Source organism: Glandiceps talaboti, chromosome 2, assembly GCF_964340395.1.
Source record: "Glandiceps talaboti chromosome 2, keGlaTala1.1, whole genome shotgun sequence".
NCBI lineage: Eukaryota > Metazoa > Hemichordata > Enteropneusta > Spengelidae > Glandiceps > Glandiceps talaboti.
This window is the reverse complement of record NC_135550.1, coordinates 18,562,264-18,590,162: the sequence shown is the minus strand read 5'-3', so window position 1 is coordinate 18,590,162 and position 27,899 is coordinate 18,562,264. Positions and strand designations below refer to the sequence as shown.

General features: G+C 35.2%; 1 protein-coding gene across 1 annotated transcript; it reads left to right on the top strand.

Annotated features, from left to right (window-relative positions):
- Window positions 1-263: 263 nt before the first annotated feature.
- On the top strand, window positions 264-27,899 carry LOC144453766 (glycogen phosphorylase, muscle form-like). The gene is made up of 18 exons (XM_078145115.1): window positions 264-595; window positions 10,724-10,825; window positions 11,696-11,774; window positions 14,226-14,329; window positions 14,692-14,826; window positions 15,187-15,298; window positions 16,315-16,397; window positions 17,817-17,960; window positions 18,700-18,792; window positions 20,103-20,249; window positions 20,551-20,714; window positions 21,294-21,408; window positions 22,324-22,425; window positions 23,097-23,244; window positions 24,483-24,891; window positions 25,382-25,516; window positions 25,685-25,751; window positions 25,941-27,899. The coding sequence occupies exons 1-18, from the start codon at window positions 350-352 to the stop codon at window positions 26,121-26,123; spliced, it is 2,568 nt and encodes an 855-aa protein (XP_078001241.1). The 5' UTR covers window positions 264-349; the 3' UTR covers window positions 26,124-27,899.

Below are 27,899 nucleotides of genomic sequence, written 5' to 3'. Positions count from 1 at the left end.
TCTTTTCAAAACTAAGTTATTTCTGGGACTCAAAATAGAAAAAAATAACACCTGAACTGCCAAATTGTATATTGTGTTATCAAAATAAATAGTACTAAAACAGCAGTGTCCAACATGCTAAAACAAATTCATGAAAAATTGCCCGGAGAGAGAAATTCCGGGGAGAAAATATACTTTTTAGGGTACACGCGCATGCAAGCACTGAAATTCCCAGGGATCCAGCGATGATCATTGCGCATGTGTTGTGACCCGAGTCTTCGTGGGCCATCGCTGACAGATCAGACTGCTGAGTAAGGGTTAGAGTAGTCCAACTTGTTCGGTATTTTAGCACCTAAAAACGGTCGTTGAGATGGCTGCAGTGCCCCAGACGGATATCGAGAAGCGTAAGCAAATCAGTGTCAGGGGTATTGCCCAGGTAGAGAACGTTGCAACCATCAAAAATACATTCAACCGGCACCTGCATTACACTCTCGTAAAGGACCGAAATGTCTCCACGCAACGAGACTATTACTTTGCTCTAGCGCACACCGTTCGAGATCAGCTTGTGGGGAGATGGATTCGTACGCAACAGCATTATTACGAAAAAGATCCAAAGGTAAGTTATACAAAAAGCTAATGAGATATCTGTCGTAATATAACTGTCAACCTGCCGCCCTTCACACTTATTAAGGTGACGCTAATTTAAGTCGTCTAATGTAGGTCGTGCGTACGTGTGTACGTGACTTGAAGAAACCCGTACGCGACCTCAGACTTTCGTCTGCAGTGTTGCTTCTTCATTTGTAAGTAGGGGTCCGGGCACGGAACCAACATACCCGTACACTGTCGTTTTAGCACCATTTACATGTAAAATCAGATATAGTTACATAATAGATTGACACGAAGGTAGATATTTGCATATAGTTGTTTACCGTATTTCGATAACGCTGATGAGGAGATTAAACGCTTCGAATGTCATGACTCATGTCACTACACCTCTAGGCTCTACACTGTTTTTTTAATTAAAGTGAACGCCGTCGGCGTATATTTTCAGGGGGTATTTGATCAGGTGTATGAGATGGGTACACTTTAACAAGGCGTCATTAATTTCATCATGGTAAAATGTTTGGTTTTTTGTCAATCAAACTAAAGAAGCAAAACAATGGTCAATTCATATACACGGAACCCTCGATAGAAAGCCGGTGTGATTGTCATGTAAATAATTTCATGGCGTCTTATATGGTAAGGTGACCTTGCTCGTGATCCATCACTCAGGCATTCCCTCAGAAGTTACCCCCAGTGAGTGGTCGTATGGTTGCATTTTTAGATGGTACGTCTTGATTGCATAATACATGTAATGCCACAGTGGCCCCTATAAGTAGTATACCATTATGTAGTGCAGTGAGTTGTCGAGTGTTATATAATTAATTGAATCAACACCCCATAGTATAAAAACGTGCTGGTTGGATAGATAGGGTGGTCTGTTAAAAAGATGTGATATTAAAGGTTTGACAGAAGACTAAATGTTGCTGTTTTACTTTTAATTCAATAATGCAGTGCATGGATGACATGGTATACATTACTACATATGCACTTTCTCCAGACAGTTGAGGGAGCTATGTCAGATACCAGAGACATTGCATGAATATTTGTGTGTTCTACAAGGGATCAGCTGATCATTATGTTACATGGTTTGATAATAGATCATTTAAAGAATGACACATTCCCATGAAGGTTGCATTCTTTTGTGAAGTTCAGTTTAAAGTTTTGACAAAAGATTCTTTTATCTTTTGAGTTTTATGATGTGTAGTGCTTTTTATGTTGATCATGTTGATCAGCAGTCTCAGTTCCTGGCCCCAATAATTTACTCTCAAGTCAGTCTGTTGTTCAGTTGGGGAAGCTGAATGGAGCTTTATACTTTGAGAATGCTTCATTGTTGTATTCATTATGTGACAGTTTCAATTTCAACTTTCTATTGAACTAACCATGATACATTACTACCCTATTGTGTAGATCACAACTGTGTTGGTATACCTTGAGTGGCACCTTACCTATAGCACTTCTAGCAAAGACCTGGTACATTGTTACCATGGCAAGACCTCATGTTTAGTAGTAACTACACTAAGATAGAGTACAACACTCTGACTTTGTAATAGTCAGCTATCTGCTATATGATAGGTACATGTGTACTGCTGTGATTTCAGAAAATATTTCTATATTTGAATAGTGTCAGCTGCTGTTTTCTCACCCGTGAATCGGCGTGATACAATTCGCTGTGAACTGGTTAGTGGATTGATAAAGAAGTGTTTAGTGCTACTAAAAATAACAATTGTAGATTTTGTGTGTGTATGATTAAAATCACATCAATCTAGGAGAGTGGAAATAGTTATTTTCAAATCAAAATTCATCTGTGTTGGTGAATCATTATTGTGGTCAGGTATTGTGGTTGTCGAAATGTAGACATGAAAAAAAAGTAACTTTTTTTGTGTATCGTTGAACATTATTGTACATGTAATAATTTGAAGTTCTAAGCTCATGAACCTGTTAACTGAATTATTGTGGTCATTATACTAGATGTAAGCAAGTTCATCAACAGAACATTTATACTTCATTTTCATGGGAAATATTATCAAAATTTTTGTTCAAATTTTGAAAAAGTGTTTAGTTATATTATCATATTACATGTATTTTGAACCAAACCACAGATGTTGTTAATACGGGTATTTTGGAATGTTAGTGAATACTCTAGTGATAGTCAGACCATGTTTATATTTAGCTAAGCTGAAAGAAGAAAACATTGACAAAATAGTATCAAACATCTGTGTACAAATAGTATCAAGTATTTATTCATGGATAATCTGTGATAGTGACAAACTTTAATACTGACCCTAAATTCATGACATAAAGGTGAAAGGTCACTCTGTGTTGAGTTAGCCTGTCCTTTTGAAAGGTTAAACCAAGTTGTAATTTGTTAAAGTGTGACCTCTTTGATGGGTAGATACCACATAGTTGTGTTGTGTAGGCTACATTACTGTAATATAAGGTAGTAGTTGTATGCATGTCAGCTATGTCATCTATAACTAGTACCTTTAATGTCGTCCTCCTACCTGGTCTGGTTAAGATGCCTAATATCGCTGTCAGTAATTAACCTAAGTTGGAGCAATGCTGCCTCAGCAATTAGCCTGAAAGTGAAAGATCCATTGTTGTTGCCACTTACTACTACTAGCATATGTATGTAATATGCTCCAGGGTAGGGTAGGGAGTAGTTGCATAACTAACTTAAGAGGGCCAAGGACTGGATCTTTCAAACTATGTCATCATTGTACACATACTGACATAGAATAGTTGAGTAACTAACTTGTTGGAAGTCTTTCACTGCAAACATTATATATACCTATGTCGTTTGTGTGGGCATTGGAATTTATTTTACCTGTTTGTTCTTATCGTAACGATCTTCACACTGCAACCTTTCCAAAGGAGGAAATCATTTGTTTATTCTGCTGATACATGTAGCAGTAGTAGCGTGGTGTATTTATAAAATACTTATTCACAGTAGCAGTCCGTTAATGATACAAATTGCTTAGTATGCAATATGACTCCAAATGTTGGATGATATTACATACCAATTTCCCCATATAATAATACAGGCAGGACATTTTTGTTACACTGGTTATTTATATTCACACATGACATCCTCCCACCTACTATTGGATATGTAAATGTTTTTTACCTGTGGTAGCAAAGAATGAGGTCTTTGATTGTGTTTAGTCTGCAGTATGTCATTGTAAAAAGGAACAGTTTTTTTTATTATCTCTATTTGATTCAGACAAAGCAGGAGAAAGTGAAAGAAATTGTGACCAAGTACTACCAGTATATATTTCAGTTCAATCCAATTTTGAAAGGCAGGCAGGTTGCATTCAACATATGACATTTTCTAGAGTTCAGGTATTGATACGTGGTTAGAATTTGAATCAGTCAATGTGTTTCTGCTCTCCAAATTTTTCCCTGTTTCATATCACATAGACAACTTCAAGCATATTTGACTATTTGAATACATATTACTAGTCTAGTTCCATGACGGACAGTATACACACTTTTACCGTCTAGTCAAGGTCCCCAAAAATTGCACATAATTTTGTGCTCCCTCCCACAGAGTTCATATAAACATGATGACATCCCTGTGTCCCCATAGGGTCTTTGTTTAAACAAACTGGAGGAGGAGTTGGACATTTCCATATCATTATTACGTCCTAAATTCTGCGATGGTCAAAACAGATCAGCTGTATCAAATGTACTGTTAATGAGTGATGACGACAGCCTGTCAATTTGTGATGGATTACTACTGACATGTGCCGTTCGTTCTCCGCTCACCATGACATTCAAACACACTTGACACCTTTTGTTTGGACCTTGACTAGACAAAAAAAGTGTGTATACTGTCCGTCATGGAACTAGACTAACATATTACAATAACTTCAGTTATTTCATCAGGCTTATGCCTATGCCTTATTGCAGTGAATAGAAGGATTGTTGAATTTAGAAGGCCACGTGAATTTAGAAAATTTTAATAGTACCGGTACTCCCCAAAAGTTGGAAAACAGTATATAATTAATACAATTATTTATACATGTATATTTAAATTAATGACATTTTAAAACTAGATGCAAAATATTGCAAATATTATAATGTTATGTAATTCCTAGCTATTGATGTTAATAACATGTAGAATACAGATTTGTAGCTATCATGTCACATATGGTATCATGCTAATAATTGATATCAAGGTGTGCCATTATGAATTCAATACTTACCTTAGAACTGAGTATATATTACATGTATGTTGTTTATATAATATATTGTTCAAACCATAGAATACATTTGTAGGTAGTCCACACCATGATAAGGAGGTCATATTGTACTTTATATTGTGTATTTCTATAGTTGATAGTGTTAGTTTAGGAATCCTAAAATGTGGTAATAATAGAAACCTATACAGTTGGTTATTTTTAAGAGCTGTCCCTTCGGTCGTAAAAGTAAGAACTTACGGTGACCCTTTGACAACTGGGTGATTGTAAAGACTAGTAACAGGACATGCACCATGTCATCTATTTACAAGGGTCACAGATTTCAGTTTGTTATGGAAGATAGTGGTGCACAGATAGAAAGAGTGCTTAGCTCAACTGTCCTATTTCAACAGAAACATTGTGTATGTGGTTTTATACCTGGATTTCACAAAGGCTGTCATGTTGTAGTTGAAGCGCCTAGTCTACCATTACCGGTACGTGATGTTCAGTCTATAATGTCAGGAAGTAGGTGGTTTATTGAAGGTAATACCTTGAGTTCACATTTGGTAGATCCACTTACCAGATTGCCTTGTGAAAATATTCACATTTATCTAATAATGGCTATCTTAATGGATGTACTGATATAGATTTGCAGAAAAGCTCTCAAAAAAGGGAATCTGCTGTTATTAAACATAAATGTACTGGGCATGAATCAAATTATGAATAATCCAAAACATAATAATACCAATTCCACTTCTGTGCAAAATGAATCTTAAATTATGGAATATTCTAGAATCCAATGCAAATATATCAGCCAATCACAGAAACACACTGTGATCATTCTCCAACCTTTCAGGATATTTCCCATCTGATTTCAAATGAGAGTTCAAGAACCATTTAACACCATTTTTACAATGTAAAAATGAAAGTCTGTCCATTTACGTCAGCAGTGTACAGTTCCACTTGAAATGATATTTGTACAGCCAAGTGTTCATAAATTTGTACAAGAGAGGTAATTACATCCAGTACTTTAACATGCCAAAATAGAAATTTATCAATGTATCAGGTCATGTATTTTCTCAAGGATCATAAGTAAGTAATTGACAGGATACAAAAATTCTATTTCAAGGTATACTGTACATGAAATAAACCACATATCTAGGTATCACCTTTCTTGAACCAATCTACAGTCTATTGACCCTAGTCTAGCATCCTTGACCTTGACCTGACCTGACCTATGACCGGTTGTTGACACTGCTGTAGGAGGTAACTATTGCAACATAGATCAATATCAACTGTCTAGCTATATATTACATTTAATATTACTGTCTATATTGATCACAGTGTATGATAGTTGTCCAGGTGTCAAGGCATAGAATGTTCTACTCTACTACTACTGTGCTAGCAGCAGAGTAAATTCCAATACACACTTGATATTATGTGCTATTTAAGACATAAAGGTATCACAGTTGGAGAGATAGATAGTAGGCAGACATGTCTAAGGTAAAAGTCAGTAGGCTACACTGCTGCAGTGCATACATAATGTAGTGATACAATCGATACTTTCACATATTCTAAATAGCTGTTACTAGTTTTAGCCACTGTTATACCATCGTGGATGGTTGTACCCTAAGACTTTAGGTCATCATGACATTTCAATGTGGATTGTTCACAGGAATAAAATATACTTTTTTTCATTTCTGTTATTTCCAGGTATTGCAATAGATGCTTGTAGCAAATTAATACATATATAATAGTACCAGTATTTACTAAGCGCTACTCATACCTACTTTAATCAAATTTTTGCATATATGGCGCAAGATGTCGTAGTTAAGTGCTTGAGTGTCACGATAATCGTTTTCACAAAGAAACCCTTGTACATTTATATACAGATATATCAGATGTTTCTATCAGTGCTACAATGCAGTGAATCCTATCTAGGTCATTGCCCATATTGCAACTCTGATATGTTACATTTTAAACCTTGAACTAACAAAATGTTTGGATGTTAATTAATCATGTATCGTATACTGTTACAGTACATATTGACATTGCATAGGTTGTATCTGAAGCTAGAAGGAAGCAAAGTTTGTTCAATTTTAACATCAAGCCCCAGTTTCCACCACCCCCACCCCACCCTCCCCATGCCCTACCTGTCCCCACTGTTTGGTAAAAGTACAGGAATGTGATATTGGATTTGATTACAAAGCAGACATAACCTGTGCCTCAGTCTGATACACTGTATACCTAATGCACCATGACTCACAGCTAGTATAACAACATACCATAAAACAGTTGACACAATTAATCAAATTGTTATCATTTTAGTAGTAACTATAGATAAATTCAAAACACTGCAATATTACGAGATTTACTAATTAATGAAGCAAAAAGTTCCCAACAGATAAGTTCCTTGATTTAAAACATCTCCAACTCAAAATGATGCTATTTTAAGGTCAACATTTGGTTTCGGACAGTTTTGTGCACATGTAAAACCTTTTGTCAATTTACAGAAATATGGAAGTGTTCCTTATTCCCATCCTCAGACTTTTACATCAACATGAAATCATCCCTCATTAATGCCAAATTCAATGACAGATGAGATAAACAGATAAAAGATTTGAAGTTAATATCAGAAATGCCAGGGGATAAAATATAACAGCAAACCATGCAATTGTTATATGCTTAAGTGTCTCAGTTTCCAGGGAGGAATTTATTGAGGATTAAAATCCGACCAGATTGTCATACATTTTAATTGATAATCAACACCTGTTATTTGAAAGTCTAGTAAAATAGACCATTACATGTTTTGAGTAATATTAATAAGCAAATTTGCAGTGTGGTGATGTTGTACCTTCAAAGACAGAGTGAATGGTATTATGTGCAGAGGTCAGACAGTCAATCATTACATTCTACTTCATTGCCTCATAATGACATACTTTGGGGATTTTGATACATATACATTTTGAATGTACAGTTATGCCTTCGATATTTACTGATTTAGATATTCAAGGCCACTGGAAAATTATTTAACAGTTAGTTAACGGTTTGAGATTTTGGTGATATATGAGTGAGTGTAATGCAGTTGTATGGGTGGTTTCATGTAAATGACTGATGGCATCTCTTTGTGGTGGTACAGCATTATAATGTGGAATTGCGGTTACCGTTATCAGGAATGGGTTTCTGTATAGATGTTAATTTATAATCACATTATTAGATCATGAGGTCTGTGTAACTGACATGACCAGATGACACAAATCTATGATTCTGATAATTACTGTTCCACCAAACAAGTGTACTGCAATTGTCATTTATCTTGCTAGTATCACCAACATGGTGTGTAGTCTGGTTGTCTGCCTTTATGTCCATAAGCTGGTGTAGCTCTGGTGTAGCTGTTACAAAGTAGAGCTTTTCATGGCTGTATTATTGGCTGAGATAGGTCTTATTCGGTTATATTGGAAGGCTTGATACTTACTGCATGGCAATTGTTGACAGTTTTAATAGGTGTTCCATTTGTAAATAATATGAAAATAATCAGAAAATATTAATTTAATTGTTATCTACTCATATAATACTGTACTGTTGACCTTCATTGCAATATAACCCTGCCAAATTATATAATTACTAGTCGAGTCGATTTATTTCAATTATATTAATATTATTAAGCAAACTTTTCCATGTTTGAGGTATCAATAATTATTTACCATTCATACTATGTGAAGACAAATGGTGATGTTAAATAGTGAGTCCCAGGTTTGTAAGAGGCTGGTCACTGAGTACTGAAAATACAGTAGAATAATGAAAAGAGAGTAGATTTAAGTAATAACACATGCCAGCGAGGGCAATATCACCATTTAGTGCCTGCCCAAGGGTTGACACTCTTTACCAAAATTTTGATGATGCCCGAGCCGAAATTTTGGTCAAGAGTGTCAGCCCGAGGGCAGGCACTAAATGGTGATATTGCCTGAGCGCATGTGTTATTAATTGTATTACACTGTCCCTCATTCACTCAAACACAAGCTCACCTTTCTGTGTACGGACTTCAGCGTAAAATGTAGTCAAGGCCTCGTCTAATGTTGCGGCGGTGAAAGTTTCCATTGCGCGTTCTCCATATCCAAATTTGGAACCGATATAATCTTTAAAAACAGAGACGGAATGATTGGTAGCAATTTTTGTGTTCTTACTGTCCAATTCTAATAAAATGTCATCGAGTTCTGTACCGGAAAGGTTTGCGTGTCTTACTGCGGCAGTTGCCATGTCTGAGCGAAAGTAGTGAACGACAATTTGTTATGCGCAGAAGCAGTGCGCAGTGGTTCAAACAACTTCAGCGGGCAATAGTTCCGGGCATTAGTCTCTGCACGAGCGGGCAATATCACCTTGTGGGCAATAGCCCAGTTAAAATCACGTGATACGAGTCTGACCAATCACAGCCTTCGGAAGAACGCCGAGGTGTAATAATCACTTTTCACATCCTAGTCATAAACATTAATTATACAGTATTCATTTCAGAAGTGGAAAATTTCAGGAGGTGATAAAACTCGACACTTGCCTCTTTATTTCTGTACATGCATGATAAACTGTACTGTTAAAATATGAATTATGACACGTACCAGAGATTACTTGCACCGGAGCACGCTCACACTAGTGTTATTTACACTTTTCCTGCTATGGCCATGAAAGTACAGCTGCAGAGAACACTGTAAGCACTCATGCAAATACCCCAAGTACGTCACACTTGCACTTGCGTGTCATGGCGTTCTGTCATAGCATTACAAAAATGGTACTATAGCCTAAAATGCTGTAGAATAATTATTTCAATCATCAAAGGAAGGACAGCTTTAGAATTGTTTGGTTGTATTTGTCTTGCTCTTTGAAATGAACACTGCAAGGTCATACTCCCTAGGGATCAGATTATCTCTTCCTAGTTTTGATCTGTGTGGGGTAACAAATCATGACAGTCTTTGGCAAACCCTTTACTTTACTTACTTATGTACTATAAATCCATTCCAAATGAATTCAATTTCACAAGACAGTGGTTCACATTTAGTGTGCTTTACTCAGCAAAGACTTGTCCATATCAATTACTTGTAATGTATACACCCAAATGATCCATGCATTATGATAAACAGATGTGATGTGTGAGTATACTCCCACTCCATTACAGTGGATGATATGGTACAACCAAATTTGAAATTAGTTGCCACCTGCCTTGAATGATGTTTGAGGTGCATTACTGTAACATGATGAAAAGATGTACTGTGCCACTACCAGCAACATATACTAAACAAGTGACAAATTGAAAGATTTCCGAGATGTCCAAACATAGTTCAGTAGAACACAAAATGCCAAAAGCCTGAGTTGTGACAGAGGTTAAAATGTTCAAGCCTTTTCTTTGATACGGTCTTGTGGGTGATTAGTTAGATCTTATGGGAGATTGAATTCAGTGACAGGCAATTATCCAGTTCAAAACACATTATACTGTGTTATGCCCATTATTTTGTAAAGAATGACAGAAGTAGAATACTAGTAAATGTTAAAGGAACATAAATTAGAACTAAATATCACAGATAATGTGTGTTCATTTTTAATTTGTATAAAAAAAACAGTCAGATGTCTTCTTTAGCAAAACAAAAATGACCAAGTTGACTCCAAATAAATGGAAAAGTAGAAATAAACATGCACATACTACCTGTGACTATAATTTTGTCATTTCAGTGTTTGTGTCTAAATGAATAATTATATGATATTGTATAGATTAGATTGCCAGTGCTGTTCAATATCAAAAGCTGGACGTTATCCAGTCAGTAATGTTTGAAGGAATCAACTTTCAAAACTTATGTATTGTTATTTGAAAAAGACAACTGTATGTTGATGATTGAAAATGAAACTGTTAAAATATCAGTAGAAAATAAAAATTGATGCATTTGTATTAACTAGTGATATTGTACTTTTATACCCGACAGCGAGTGTATTACCTATCATTGGAGTACTATATGGGTCGTACTTTGACAAACACCATGGTCAATCTGGGAATTCAAAGTGAATGCGATGAAGCCATGTATCAGGTAAAATATCTAATTCTGTTCTTCTTGGTATAGCTAACATCTGTCTATGTGATTGTCAGTAATGTCATACAGTGTGTAATGTTCACCATAGAATTCATCATAATATATGTTGTGCTCTAAAAAAACATATATGCTTGTTTTGTACATTGCTCAGACAGGAGTACTGTATTTCACCATTCACTGTTATCGTAAGATTACTATAAATACAGGAAACTGATTGGTATAATTGAAAATTACATCGTCAAAGTTATGTTGTAATCATGTTGTCTTGTGATAAATGTTGCAAGTTAGCAGTCGTAATACTGATTGGTATTTGTAGGGTTTGATATTCTCTCTACTTGTAGCTAATCCAAACCAAAATCAGTAGACAGGCTTGTTATGCAAATGAAACTGTTTATCTCAACAAGAACTTGTTATTATAACTGTCAAGTCATAACATCCATTAACTGTCGACAGTTAAGCCTTCTTTCACAGATATGCAATATGCATGTAGTCAGTTAGTGATTTTGCTAACTTTCATGTGCTGCAAAAACACTAAAAACAATGTCATGGCTTCTGGAAATGATTAGATTTTGTAGTTTGTCATTCTTTGATTCTCAAACAGACAGAAATTTCATGAAAGAAATGGTTAGCTATTTTCATTATGCCAGATGTTGCCTTACACCTTGTAGTCTTCACTTCAAAATCAGTTCACCAGGAGCTATAACAAGAAGATTCTGATGAGAGTATAGACTGTAGGGTACATCATGTCTAACCGGTCTTCTCTTTATGGTGGTATGACTAACGAGAGGAATGACTGTAGGAGTGAACATTTAGATGGATGAATCTTCTATTGTAGTGACATGTATTTTTTTGTGGATTTTTTTTTAGATTGGTTTGGATATTGAAGAGTTAGAAGATATTGAAGAAGACGCTGGTCTTGGAAATGGAGGTCTTGGTAGACTTGCAGGTATGTTGTATGTAAATAGAGATGTTGGTGTGGCATATTGGTCATGGTACTGGTAGGAGTTTGAAGGCCACACTCAACTGTGATGTAAAAGTATTACATGTGTTACCCTGTACAAGAATTGGAAATTAAAGTGATACAAATATAGGCATGTTTTCAATGATGATGACATCATAGGTGAAAGGTCAGACAAGAAGGATGGGGTTATAAACTGAATGCAAAAAAACACATTGATAGGATAGGTTTTATAGTGCGGTGGTGGTGGTGATGATGATGACATCATAGGTGAAAGGTCAAACAAGAAAGATGTGGTTATAAACTGAATGCAAAAATACATTGACAGGATAGGTTTTATAGTGTGGTGATGATGACATCATAGGTGAAAGGTCAGACAAGGATGGGGTTATAAACTGAATGCAAAAAAATACATTGATAGGATAGGTTTTATAGTGTGGTGATGGTGGTGATGACATCATAGGTGAAAGGTCAAACAAGAAGGATGGGGTTATAAACTGAATGCAAAAAAATACATTGATAGGATAGGTTTTATAGTGTGGTGATGGTGGTGATGATGATGGCATCATAGGTGAAAGGTCAAACAAGAAGGATGTAGTTATAAGCTGAACGCTAAAAAATACATTGATGTAGCTTTATCGTGTGCTAGTGATGACATCATAGGTGAAAGGTCAAGCAAAACAGGGATGTGATATAAAAGCTGAGTGAGAAATTAAACAAATACAGAGATGAATGGAGAAGACAAAATATTTCAGTCTTGATTTATCATGGTGTTTTGTAACATCATTTAACAACATTACACATGAAACACAAGATATGAGAGTACATTTATGTCAAACAGTCTCGTTTTATCAATATTTGAGAATTCATGAATGAAAAACTGAGTTCAACAACTAAAAGTTAAACATATCTCAACTTTTTTGTCTGGCTGCCAAAACATTTAAGTTGTTAAACAACCCTATGACCTGTAAGTGAACTTTAGTATATACTATAGACAGATTTATGTTGTCTGAGTTATTCTTTGACCTTTGCCTTTAACATAGAGTTTTATAAAAAAAAAATCAGAATAATATGTACTGTTGTGTCTGCATGGATATACATTGTTTCTTTTGGTCAGGGGATTCCTCATCATCAAACACATCAACTTTGTTGGTTGTATTGAGTCAACAATGGAACCTAGCCTGTAGAAAAACTAGTCTGGATGCCAACGTGGTCTGTAAACCACCAGGTGTAAATCTGAATGATTCTGTATAGGGATTAGACTATTAGAATACTAGTACTACCCTAACACTGACACTAATCAGTTATAATGTAGTCAATGCCATTTTTGTATCTCATGAGTCATGTCCTGTTCATGTTCACATCTTTCATAACTAACAAAATAAAAACCTTCAATCCATTTATTTTATTTTGTTGGACTGAATACACAATTTGTTTGCAGGCATTTGTTTCTTGAATACAGGGCACCCTGTATTTGTATGTTTTTGTGTGTGGTAAGAATGACATCATGAAAGGTGAAATGTTAAACTGAAAGAATGATGTGATTGTGAACATGAGCATATTTAGTATAAGAATGACATCATAGGTCAAAGGTCATACAAGGTGCTGCTGCCCTGGACAGATACACATCCAGGCTGTCAAGAAATATCAGTATTGTACAGATACACAGTGTGAAGTAAACAATATAGCCATTATACCACCTCCCTATAGCAACCTGTTTCTAGGGGCCAAATATCCAATTTCATCATGATAGAGTAAACATATGTACAGAACCAAGTAAGTACATAGGGGTATATTGAAGTAAAGGCAGAGTGAGATGAAGGAAGTTGTCACACTCATCCTTTGATGAACATATGTGCTTGCTATATAACCATATTATATATTCAGAAATGAACCCAATGGTGTATTTCACTGTGCTTTCCTACCACAGTACCAGGTTCTTTAATTGGCCGGGGGTTTCAATCCCAGGTTCTCACATCAATGTTATCATATTAGATGAGCCATAAGGATTTGCTCTGGAGTAACTTTTTGTATAACTCTACCAGACAACTTTTTTTTTCATACCAAAATGTTAATCCTAATCTGAACTGGGTCTTTAAACTTTGTTTTACTTTTAATATCATTGAACTCTGTGAAAAAAAACAAAAAACCACTGGGCCTTGTAGTCTAGTATATTTTTGGTATTAAACTAACACTACCACAAAGGTATTTGCAGAGATCAGATAAAAAAAGTCATGATCCAATAACCTATTTGTCATAAAGTAATCAGTTAGATAAAATGCAAAATGTGTGTTATCTTTGAACTGAGTAATTGTTCATTCATGCAAATTCCAAGCTTCTAGCATAAACTAACTTCCATATTAGGTTACTTTGTCTGATCAGTCATGTGTTGACCAATCTCAAGGCCTGATTCTATTTATAACCTTTGACCTCTTACAGCATGCTTCCTGGATTCCATGGCAACTCTTGGTCTGGCAGCCTATGGTTATGGTATCAGATATGAATATGGTATTTTTAACCAAAAAATCAAAGAAGGTCAGCAGGTAAAGAGGGAATAAAAATCTGATTTTATGAATTTGTTCACATTGAGATGATACATGCGAACATATTTGTATGGTGTGATATATTGGTAGGAGACATACTTATGGAAAATAAGATGGGAGTATGTAAGAATGTCTACCATGGAGTTACATGAATTATTCATGTATGGTGACTTTATACCAGATTATACCAGATTATCATTATACGAAATATGACTGTGATTGTAGTCCTGCTTGAGGTCTGAGGCTTTCAAACTAACTGATTGCAACCAGCCATATAACATAGTAATCTGTGTTTGAATAAATTACATTGTCACGTTATAATATCAGTGTCGAAATAAAACTGTTAATGTATTCACTGTTAGGTTGAAGAACCAGATGACTGGTTAAGATTTGGTAATGCCTGGGAGAAGGCTAGACCAGAGTATATGATACCTATTAACTTTTATGGAAAAGTTGAAAAAACGGAGACTGGTGGAAGCAAATGGGTCAACACACAGGTAATATTACAAAAATTTAACTTCATGCTGAACAATGTCTTTCATGTGTGATAATTTACAAAGCAACTACAGATGTTTTACTGCTGCAAACCAATATTTTAGGTAGTTTGCATAGTTATGTAGTTTGTCAATTTCTGATAGTTGCCTCTATTGGTACTGATATATGAATGTATATTTCAAGTCTGGTGAACTTGAAGTTGTATGAACGTATTCCAGACATTTTCCACACTCGTAGCATCCTAACAAAATCAATGATAGCAGTTACTAACCCATCTTCAAATCTTTGTCAAAATTAAGAAATAGAATATATGAATTGGCAGCGTTTTAATTTCGTTCTATATTGTTTCGACAATTTGACAGGTTGTATTTGCCATGCCCTATGACACTCCAGTGCCAGGATATGACAATAACTGTGTGAACACAATGAGACTGTGGTCTGCCAAAGCACCAAACAGCTTCCATCTCAAATTCTGTAAGTCTTTTTTATCATCATGCAAATCCAGAACGACAACTGAGATGTCACTTTGTACATGTTCTCTTCAATATGATAACGTTTTTTTCAGAGTGTGAAGGTCAAATTTATTTTGCTGATACACATAGTTTCCATCTTAAATTCTTTGTTTTTAGCATCTAATAAAGCATGCCAAGTGAGATGTCATTTGTATATTGTATTCTCCAATATGGTACACCGTGTATTCTCCAATATGGTACACCGTGTTTGCTGAGTTTTGAGGTTGCATTTATTCATTAGAGACATAACTTGATGTGAGAAATGGAGATGTTTGAAAATATCACCCGGTCCCTGATTCCAACCATACCTCAAATATTAATCTGTAACTCAGACTCTCATATCTGTCATGCATACCGTTTATGTCATCAGTGTATATACACTGTATGCGTATGATAGAATTGCTACCAACTAAAGCATTTAAATCACATAGGGTATATTCATAATTATTGATAAGCAGTTGAATGTGTGTTTCATATTAATAATCATAAGCAAATTGATCATGAGAACAGAATTTTCCTTTAAAAAAAGGAATGGAAGGGTCAATGACCTTTGTTTGACCTGTGTGACCTTGTCTGCAATTCTGCCCAGTGTACAGACAGGCAAATGCTCACTTCAGCCAATTAAAAAGAATGTATGGTTTAAAGAAGTGTTTATGAAAGGAAGGAAGGACTCAATTTAGGTATCTGCTAATAAGGCGACATTACTGTTTGAAGTAAGTCATTAGTGCAGTGGTATAATATCAAGTGTGTAATAGAACTACAAAATATGGGATATTGGTTGCTGCATCAATTTTCATCAACGGATCATTTAAAGTGAACAAATTGAAATAAAGTAAATTATAAAACACTAGATTTTGATTTGAAATCGGAAAAGGAACAGGTTGTACAGTTCACAGAGTATTCATCTCAATACACAAGAATTCTTTTGAAATGATTGTACATGTAGTAACATACCATTTAAATGTGCTTGATTTCTAGTTAATGACGGTGACTATATCCAGGCTGTGTGTGATAGAAACCTTGCTGAAAACATCTCACGTGTCCTCTACCCCAATGATAATGTATGTACAATTTCTTACCCTGTCATTTTCTAAACTGATAAATAAATGGTTTCAATGTCCAAAATTACATAGATCTTGGAGGGGACCCAAGATCTATGATGTTTATAAGGGAATTGTACTGAAAATCTTTCAGGAATACTTTAGTGTCCTTGGAACACTTGTTATGTAAGGGTACCTAAAACGTTAAACTGAGACCATGAACTGAGTCTCAGTTTGCACAAATAGTTATCCGAGACCAGTCTCAGAAAGCAAAAAAATCGCCATCTGAGACCAGTCTCAGTTTGCCAGTCTCAGAAGGCAAAAAATCGCCTGCTGAGACCAGTCTCAGTTTGCCAGTCTCAGAAGGCAAAAAATCGCCAGCTGAGACCAGTCTCAGTTTGCCAGTCTCAAAAGGCAAAAAATCACCAGCTGAGACCAGTCTCAGTTTGCCAGTCTCAGAAGGCAAAAAATCGCCAGCTGAGACCAGTCTCAGTTTGCCAGTCTCAGAAGGCAAAAAATCGCCATCTGAGACCAGTCTCAGTGTGCCAGTCTCAGAAGGCAAAAAATCGCCATCTGAGACCAGTCTCAGTGTGCCAGTCTCAGAAGGCAAAAAATCGCCATCTGAGACCAGTCTCAGTGTGCCAGTCTCGGAAGGCAAAAAATCGCCATCTGAGACCAGTCTCAGTTTGCCAGTCTCAGATGGCAAAAAAATGTCTACCTGAAAATAGTCTCAGTTTGCAAAAAATCGGGATCTGAGACTATACTATTGAGACCATTGTGAACACTGAAGACTTTACCAAAGATAGTAAATACAACACACACATTACTAGTAGCATGGATCATAGACCCAATACGAAATAGTAGTATGTATCATGGTTTTTTGCCATCTGAGACTGGTCTCCGATCATGATTTTTTGTAAACTGAGACTGGTCTCAGCTAGACGAGTGTTTTTGCCATCTGAGACTGGCAATCTGAGACTGGTCTCAGATGGCTATTTTTTGCAAACTAAGACTCTCAGTTTATGATCTCTGTTAGTTAAATGTTTTAGATACCCTTACATACCTCCTCACACATATGTCAGTAGGAGCAACATACATTGTGACTGTCAAATAAAGTTGTGGATTTTTTTGTCAAATATCTCAATTTAGTATCAGTATTGCCCGTAAAAATTCAGTTTGGACACATATGTACAATGCAGCTATATTGATATCACAAAGTGTTGGTGAAATAAAGTGAATTTTCTTGTGAAGTCCGAATCCAAAATAGAAGTGACATGAAATCAGTAATTTTTCATTTTAGATATAATCGATGCTTGAAGTTATTTGTTTCTTATCTCCCGTTTAGTTCTTTGAGGGTAAAGAGTTACATCTGAAGCAGCAACACTTCATGGTAGCTGCTATAATATTGTTTCTTGTTTCATGTTTCTTATCCCCACATAGTTCTTTGAGGGTAAAGAGTTACGTCTGAAGCAGCAATACTTCATGGTAGCTGCTACTCTACAAGACATTATCAGACGTTTTAAGTCTTCCAAGTTTGGTTGCCGAAGCCCAGTCAGAACAACATTTGATACTTTCCATGAGAAGGTGAGACATTAAAAAGATTGGTTTGTGTTCAAAAATTACATTAACACTGTGTCTAGGGTGATTGACCCAGAGTGTATTCAGACAGACTGATATCAGTTGTTGTTTTCAAATAACTACATTGTAAGAAGTAATGCGATTATACTTCTCACACAGCTGTTTTTGTCATTTACAAGGATCTTTCCAGTGAAAATCAACTCCCGGTGTTTTCTCTCTTTTTTACACAAACCTGTAAAAGCTTTCTTTTTAGAATAATTTTTTATCTGATTTAATCATTTATCTAATGTTTTATTCTTTCTTTTTGTTTCTGTTTTCAAAGAATCTTTCAATTTGTTCTAATGACAAACGCAACAGAGTAGTTTGATGTAGAATTGACTTACTTTAGTCTTTAGTTCTGCTAAATATATGTGTAGTACTCAATGTCTCATCTTTGCTGATATACCATACATTTGTAGATATACAGTTTGGTATACTTCAATCCTAATGTCAACTACATATTTGCAATGTCAATGATTGATACAGTCACATTTTATTTTTTGTGTGTTCCAGATGCCAGTTTGCATCATCATGTACACAATATGTGCCTTTTACTGCTCTGTGCAGGTTGCCTGAAAAGAAACAATAAGTTCTACTGTATTTGGCAAAAAATAAGAAATTTGTTAATGAACACTTCTTGAGAAGAACCACAACTTGTAGAGAAAAGTGCACTTTGCATAATTTGGTGAATCTGTTTTCTTTACAGGTAGCTATTCAACTGAATGATACCCACCCTTCCCTTGCTATCCCAGAATTAATGAGAATCCTTGTTGACATTGAAGGATTAGATTGGGAAAAGGTCAGTTATAGAAATTTCTGTTATTCTTTTGACAGTTGAGAATACTTAACTGAAAATGTAATGTCTTTGGATAACTGTTCTGAATATTGTACAGTTTTGTCATACTTGCATTATAATATTTTTCATATTTATGACATAAATGTATGAAAAATATTTAAAAATCATAAATTTCCATGATATATATTGATTATTTCTATAAAGATGTACAATAAAGTGACAGACTAAATGCTGACACAGTCCAGTCAGTCTAGCGGCATTGTAGGCTGAACCGGGAAATAATTGCAACAGAAATAATTTTTAGCACATCTTGCTCAGAATTTTATGCTGAATAACATATCAAAAGTCTAGAAAAATTTAAGTGGTGGAACATGGTGCAAAATGGTGTTTCTTAAAAATTAGCATAATTAGTGACAATATGATATTCATGAAATATAATTTGTTCAAAAACCCATGCAAGTAACATGTCTATGGGTAGGTCTGAAGGTGAGTTTTGAGTCACTGCATGACCATACAACCATTTCTGTTGAATTTAAACAGACTTAATGTGTGTATTTTTAATTACTTTAATTAAGGACAATGATTACATTTAACGTACAATAAGTAAACATTTTTTTTGAACGCCCCTGTGAGTAATATGTCTATCATTAAGTACTGAGATGGAAAAGTACTTATACATTGATTCTATCAATATCCTGTCACTGTTTGTGATCATTTAATAGATAGGATTGTATGCATGCCTATAAATATGTCTTCATTGGATGGGTTTACCAGTGTTGTCCTTTGCCTTTTAACGCAGCACTGATTGATTTGTTTTTAGGTCCTATTTTAGATTTTTACCATATATATACATATATATATGTGCTATTATTGATGGTTTAGGAACAAATTGTCATTATCTGCTCACAATTGTGTATTTTCGGTAGTTTATTTTATTTTTTAGTCATTGTAAATGAATGTACTCTATTTGAAAAGTACAATTTGTCTAGCATCAATTGATGCTTTGACAAATGATATGCTTTTCACCCTTTGACCTATCCATAGACATGTTACTTGCTAGGTTTGTTTGCGAAAAAAAACCTTTTATGAATATATGGTATTCCCGCTATATATTTATGCTAATGAATAAAAACCTCATTTTCACAATGTTCCACAACTTTTTTCTAAACTTTTGATAATGTTGTTCAGCATACAATTCTTGGTAAGATGCACTAAAAAAATAATTTCTGTTGCAATTATGTCCGGGTCAAAACCTTATTTTGACTAGACTATTAAAATAATTGTAACATGATGTATTATTTCTTATTTGACAGGCATGGGATGTAACTCAAAAAACTTGTGCATACACTAACCATACCTTACTACCTGAAGCTCTCGAAAGATGGCCAGTCAGTATGTTGGAAAGTCTACTTCCAAGACATCTACAGATCATTTATGAAATCAATGCAAGATTTCTGGAGGTACGTCCTGGTTTCAGCAATCAAATTTACAATCTTTCCAATCTTGTCAATTACTATTAAAAGAGAAATATTTGCCCTAGAAATATTGGCTACATGCCAGGACAGTCTTATTGCTGTATACTTACAGTACAGTATCTTAGCTTGTAGGATTTATATGAGAAAGTGAACGCATGAGAAAGGAAACTGTATAAATTGAATTCTGTGGTTACCGTACAGCTATAGACAAGCTTTTGTCCTCAGGCTCAGTTTCCTATTCTGTAAATTTCAAATTTTGAGGATCTCTTATATTTGTGTATTGCAGAAAGTTGCTCTCAAGCACCCTGGTGACTTTGCTCGTATGGGCCGTATGTCATTGGTGGAAGAAATGCCAGAGAAACGTATCAATATGGCTCATCTAGCTATTGTTGGTGCACATGCTGTCAACGGAGTAGCAAGAATCCATTCTGATCTACTTACATCCACAGTGTAAGTATTCATGCTGTCTTCTACTGATGTATAGTGTTATTCCCACTATTTTTGGCCAGCCAAGGAAAATACTCCTAAGTGGTGACCTAAGGGGCTTTGTCACTACAAGTTAAAGGATTAGTAGTTACAAAACCCTTTAGTTCATGAGTATTTTTGACGACAAATATTGGAGAATTACATATAATTATACCTCTACAAGCATAATTTATGAAAACTCAGGAAAAATATTGATTATTTTTAACATTTTGACTCATATTTTTAGCACTGTAGAACCAATGATGTAGACTTGCATTGTGATCATGTAGAATGACCAGGGTATAAAGTTCATATCTTTTATTTGAATTTGTTCAACTTGGCATGTGTGAGGTATAATTCATGGTACAATCAATCAATTAATTAATAAAGGAAACTATATTACTTTTAGTCAAATCAAAACTCAACAGAAGAACATTCATCAATGAACAAAGAGATCCTGATTAGGAAATTACAATAGCACTGAATATTTTGTTCATTTGTACTCTAGAAATATTAACTAGTGACCAACAATCCCCTAACTCTGTTTTGATTTCTTTTCAACAGATTTGCTGATTTCTATGATATGTTTCCAGACAGATTCCAAAACAAAACTAATGGTATAACTCCACGTCGTTGGTTGGTATTGTGTAATCCAGGGCTTGCAGATGTTATCTGTGATGTAAGTTATGTCACCAAATATCTAATATATTTACCATCATGACATTTATGTAGTGCTCTCTTTGGTGTACTTCACCTACCTGTATTCCAAAGATATTTTAAAATGTAAACATTTACCAAAGTGAATATTTTGATGATGAAACTAACGTGTATTTGAATGTTACTAAATATGTAAAAATGAATTGATGTAAGAGTATAGTATGATTGTCACATTAACTTCAATATACATATCTTTGTAGAGATATGATATTTGAGCTTACAAAGAAACTGATTGGCAATGTTTGTGTCATTAGCCTGGCTTATATTTGTAATAAGCCATATTGTGTCTGACAACAATAATTCACTGCGCCATACTCTTTACTTACTCGTTTACTTTTAAAAAAACGGAAATATATAATGTTGCCAAAATGTGTTACGTAGATGGTTAGCATAGATGATACTATTTGCTTTCATTACAAGATACAATACTGTGACAGAACCCCATGACATGAGAGTGCTAGTGTGGTGTACTCAGGGTATTGCATGAGTGTTTGCTGTGTTCTCTGTGGCTGTACTTTCCTAAGTATAGAGAGTGAAAGTGTAGCAGAAAACACTGCAAGCACAAGTGCAAATACCCCCAAGTATCCACACTGGAACTCTCTTGACATGGGGTTCTGTTATGTTTATCTGAAACGGAAAATTTCCATAAAATCATACCATATGATCAGGTGGTTTCATGTGTAGCGAATGATCGTGTCCTCATTTCCATATCATTTGCATGCAGGTGTGCAATAATGTTTTCAGTATTACACTGCAGTGAAAATACCACTAGTATGTGTGCACAACAGTGCAAGTAATCTCTGGTACACATGTACTAATTCTCTAGATTTATTTAAATACTGTTAGCCATCAATATGCTGCTTGTATTTTGTTTCAGAAAATTGGAGATCACTTTATCACTGATCTGAAAGACCTACGTAAACTGGAAAAGTTTGTAAATGACACAGGTGTGCTGAGAGCTGTTCAGAAAGTCAAACAGGTTAGCTGATCATGGCGTTGTTTTATCTGATTTTTTTTTTTTGACTTGTCACTTGATCTTGTCAGTGTTTTTATTTTGAGTCATATTCTTATGGTGAAAAGGGGTAAATAGAAAACTGTTGAGTTAACATCCTGAGATAGAACAAGTTTATGTTTATGAGAATGAACGTTTACAGACCCTGGATTCATCATACTTGTTACAAATTTGCTTCCAAAAAATTGTTTCACTCTGAGTAGGAATTAGGAATTTTCATTTGTAATAATATATTTGGTTTATTGAAGTGTATGACATTAGTTTAAATGTGCCTTTTATGATGACAGTATGAATTTTATATAAATTGATCTTATAAAATGATAACAGTTTGATCATTGAAGATCTGTGGGTATCCAGTATCACAACATTTGAACTCAACTAATTGTAGTATTGATGATATGGAATTGGTTTGTATTGATGCCTTTCCTGTCATGAAATTATTAATTCTGATACAGCATCTACTTCAGACTTCAATGCTGTAAATATTTTCCCCAATTGACAAGTCACAAAGTTATAGATCACTTCATGTTAGTATGGGGGACTCAAACCAACAGGCATAAGCATATAACATTGATGTGTAAAATAACACCCCCCCCCCCCCCCCCTTCCATCTTTGCTTTTCTATTGTATGAATACAGGAAAACAAGATGAAGTTGGCGGCTTATATTGAGAAGAATTACAGTATCACAATTGACCCTACATCTATGTTTGATGTACAAGTAAAGAGAATCCATGAGTACAAGAGACAACTTCTCAACTGTCTTCATGTCATCACTTTATACAACCGTAAGTCAAGTTACGCCAGTTTGCCAGTTTAGTCATCACTTTATACAACCGTAAGTCAAGTTACGACAGTTTGCCAGTTTAGTCATCACTTTATACAACCGTAAGTCAAGTTATGACAGTTTGCCAGTTTAGTCATCACTTTATACAACCGTAAGTCAAGTTATGACAGTTTGCCAGTTTAGTCATCACTTTATACAACCGTAAGTCAAGTTATGACAGTTTACCAGTTTAGTCATCACTTTATACAACCGTAAGTCAAGTTATGACAGTTTACCAGTTTAGTCATCACTTTATGCAACCGTAAGTCAAGTTATGACAGTTTACCAGTTTAGTCATCACTTTATACAACCGTAAGTCAAGTTATGACAGTTTGCCAGTTTAGTCATCACTTTATACAACCGTAAGTCAAGTTATGACAGTTTGCCAGTTTAGTCATCACTTTATACAACCGTAAGTCAAGTTATGACAGTTTACCAGTTTAGTCATCACTTTATACAACCGTAAGTCAAGTTATGACAGTTTACCAGTTTAGTCATCACTTTATGCAACCGTAAGTCAAGTTATGACAGTGCTGATTTAGACTGTACGTTAACCAAAAATCAAACTATAGCATAGACCATAAGAGATGTCGTGTTGTTCAGTCCTATCAGACTTCTCAAATCAGTGATTGTGTGGCATGTATAATCTTTATATGGACGAACTAAAGCAGTTGCTAAATGTGTACTGTAGGGGTAGGTAGAATAGAAAATACTGCCAGTGAATCTATTAAATGATTATGAGCAATGTGTGCACAACAGATTTCCTCAACTGAGTATAAAGAACTAAATACGCTACAAAATACAATGCCAAGCTAGACAATGCCTTCTTATTGTTTTGTTTTTTCAAACTAGATGTAGGAATGGAATAGCCGTCTTCCACTAGGCAAGGACTCTGATCAAAAGTTATATATTTGTATATAAATTGTACAATTTGACAGATTTTTCCTTCCCTACTAAAGGCCCTTCACAAAGTCTTTATGCAATTTATGCAACATAAATACAATACTTTATAACTAGGTTTGTGAATTGACTAGCCGTCATCCATAGACTGTGAGCAAAAGTTATATGTATATTAAAATATTAACAGTGTTTTCACACCCCTAGACTGTTCACATAGTGTTTAGGTGATTCTCATTATTGAAAACAAATGTAGGGATGCCAGATAATGAATAACAACACTTTCATTTTCAATTTGATAAGGTTTGAAGAAGAACCCCAATATGCCGTTTGTACCTCGTACCGTCATGATTGGTGGCAAAGCTGCACCCGGATACTTCATGGCAAAGAAAATCATCCATTTATTCAATGCAGTAGGACGGGTGGTGAACAACGACCCAATCATTGGGACTAAACTCAAAGTAGTATTCCTGGAGAATTACCGTGTATCCTTGGCTGAGAAAGTCATTCCAGCCACGGATCTGTCGGAACAGATCTCCTTGGCTGGTACTGAAGCTTCCGGTACTGGCAACATGAAGTTTATGTTGAATGGTGCTATGACCATAGGAACACTAGATGGTGCTAATGTTGAAATGCAGGAAGAAGTCGGTGATGAGAATATCTTCATCTTTGGTATGACAGTAGATGATGTCAACAAACTACAGGAGAAAGGGTGAGTTGATAATTTACTTTTACTGATTTTGACATCAGATAAATTGAAGCTTTACATCATATTCTGTAAATGATATCATATTTATCCAGAATTATACTTCTTAGTGAATGTGACACTACTAACAATAATTCTCATAAACAAACAAGCCATCCAGTACTAATATATGTAAACACCATCTTACAATATGTCTCTGTGTGTGTGATTTTTTATAACGTAAGATTAAAACAATACAGTTTTGAAATACACTGTGAAAGACCTTGCAATAGCCAGCCTGTATGTTGTGTATTGAGATTCCAGGCTGGAACTGATACGTGAACTTATTATGCACTTACTGCCTGGCTATGTATGCGGGCACTTGTAGATGTGTATATTACCCCAAGGGCTCTTATTTAGCAACTATTTCCTGAAGGATGAAAGGCAGTCACCGAAGGCTACATGAAAGTGATATGTTATAAAGATATATATGTTTTATATTCCACTATTCGTACAGATATAAAGCCATGGATTACTATGAGAAAAACCCAGAACTAAAACAAGCAATTGATCAGATCAAAGGTGGCTACTTCTCACCATGGGATCAAGGCTGCTTCAAAGATGTAGGTGATGTCTTGCTGTATCATGACAGGTAAGAACATAAGACTTCTAGTTATACATTTGTAGCACATGAAGCAGAACAGTGACAACAAGTCTATTTTTATGTGAGGTGGTAAAGTTCAGGTGCCAAGAATTGTTTCCTAATAGTTACTGATCATGACTGATACTGATCTGATATTTACCTGTATTTACGTTTCAGATTCTGTTTACTGGCAGATTACGAAGCCTACATCCAAAGTCAAGAAAAAGTTAGTGCTCTGTACAAGGTGAGTAATAGATACTAGATGCATTTTTTTTCCATGAACAGGTTGCTTCAGAGTTTTTTTCACATCCAGGTTGAAAGTTGGCTCGTGATTTTTTTTTCCACATTTAAGTACTTTGTTGTCATCCTTGTCACAATTTTCAAAATGTCTTGTGAGTAACTGATTGACTCTTTTCCATTTCATCATCATCAGGACACAGTAGCATGGAGCAAGAAATGTCTTATGAACATTGCCGGTTCTGGCAAGTTCTCAAGTGATCGTACGATTGAGCAGTATGCTAGAGAAATCTGGGGAGTGGAACCCACACGTGCTAAGCTGCCAGCACCTCATGAAGTGCCAGTAGTATCAAAGGAGGATGAACAGAAGAAGAAATAAAGTCGTTCTCAGATACTTGTGTAAGATAGTGTAAATGATATAGACAGACATCTCCCATCCTGTGCACAGCATTGTAATGAGTTATATAAAAAAAAAATACACCACCTATCAAACTTAACATGAACTCGACCACTGATAGAAGGGTCCATGGATCATGTAATTTATTGAACTGTTAAAAAAAAAAAGAAGACGCTAGACGCACAGCAGGGTGTGAAATTCTAGTCAGGTGAATTTGTAAACACAGTTGTTTGGGATGTGTAGTTTATACATAGTACTACAGCAGTGATTGTTGTGATATTTCAGTGAGTCAGTTTTTCGTTACTTGTCTTAAAGACAAACTCCTGGTAAGTTCATTTTAGTTACAACAGTTCTCACTTTAGCATCGTGTATGGTCACAGCCAAGGGATACAAGTAAGCTTTAAAAAAATTGATGATCTTTGCAAAAAGCAATAATTACCATGGTAACTGTTAGTCAGTGCTCATTTAAACAGTGAATCTGTCTACAAAATAGACTTTCTTTGTTGTGTATGATTTGAGTATCACACATCTCCATGGCAACAAACTCAGCGACCATATGGATATATTTACAGTGACAAAACCGGCACTGGATATTTATTCTTGTTTTGTACCAATTGTCTTTTCAATTTTTTTTTTAATATCTTTTTTTTTCTAGTTATAAATGGGAATTGGCCGCGAGTTTTCCGTCATTTGTTTCTTCACACAGCTTTGTAATGATACTGTGGCTAGGCCATATTTTGCTATAAATAACTGTAGTATGTCCATGGATAACAAATAACTGTCAGACTTCGTTTTGAATGGTATGACCGGCATATGTGTCAAAACTTTTATCCAATTCTTAACTTTCAAGATGTTGTGATTTGGTATGTTTTTAAGTGTCGTATTAATATACTAGGCTGTGTGGCAATCAGGTGTTCAAACTTGCAAAATGCAGACAGGAACAACAGTGGGGAGGGTTTAGTGATGTTACTGAAAAAAAATTGTGAGAGGAAGGGGAGGGTTTAGAGAGATTACTCAAAAAATGTGAAAATGTGTACAGAGATACTATGAATATAATATCTTTCAATTCACCATAGAAAAAAAATACAATAAATGTACCATGCAAGAAGCTCAAATCCAAAGTGTGTTGTGGCAAATATAAACCTTGGTGTATAGTCTTCAAGAATTCATCCCTTCATTTCCAGCAAAGAAACAAGGATGAAATATTATAATGGTATTTTGTCGATGTAAGCCTCAGACTGAAAAAAAAATTTGGGGAAGTCTTTTCATCGTAAAGAAAAAAAAATCAGGGGTTTGTTTTCAGTGAAGGAAGGGGTATGTGATGATTGAGGGGAAGTAGCTATGATTTTTGTGGAAGTTGAGTGTGTGATATTAAAGTACAAGATATCTGTAGGAAAACAGGAAATACAACTCACTGGAACCTGAAGGTTGGTGGTGAAAAGAAATGTAATTTAGTTTGAGTTGATTTTCAATTGTAAATCCCAAACTGGACTGTGTGGCTATGTTTTGTTACTGCTACTCCTGTGTGCTATCGAACACTTCCTTGGCAAAAGTCGGACTCAACATATTAGCAGAGAGATTCAAAATGTTGGGTTTTTTACTCCAAACTTGCAAAGCGTGAAAAATGTAATGACCTATATATAGTGAAAGAGAAATGAGAAAAGAAAGATGTTTGACATTAGTGATGTAATAGGGGGTCACTCTTTTGATGTGTTCTATCTGCTTGCCAAGTTCTCAATAAAGTGAAGTGTTCTTGCA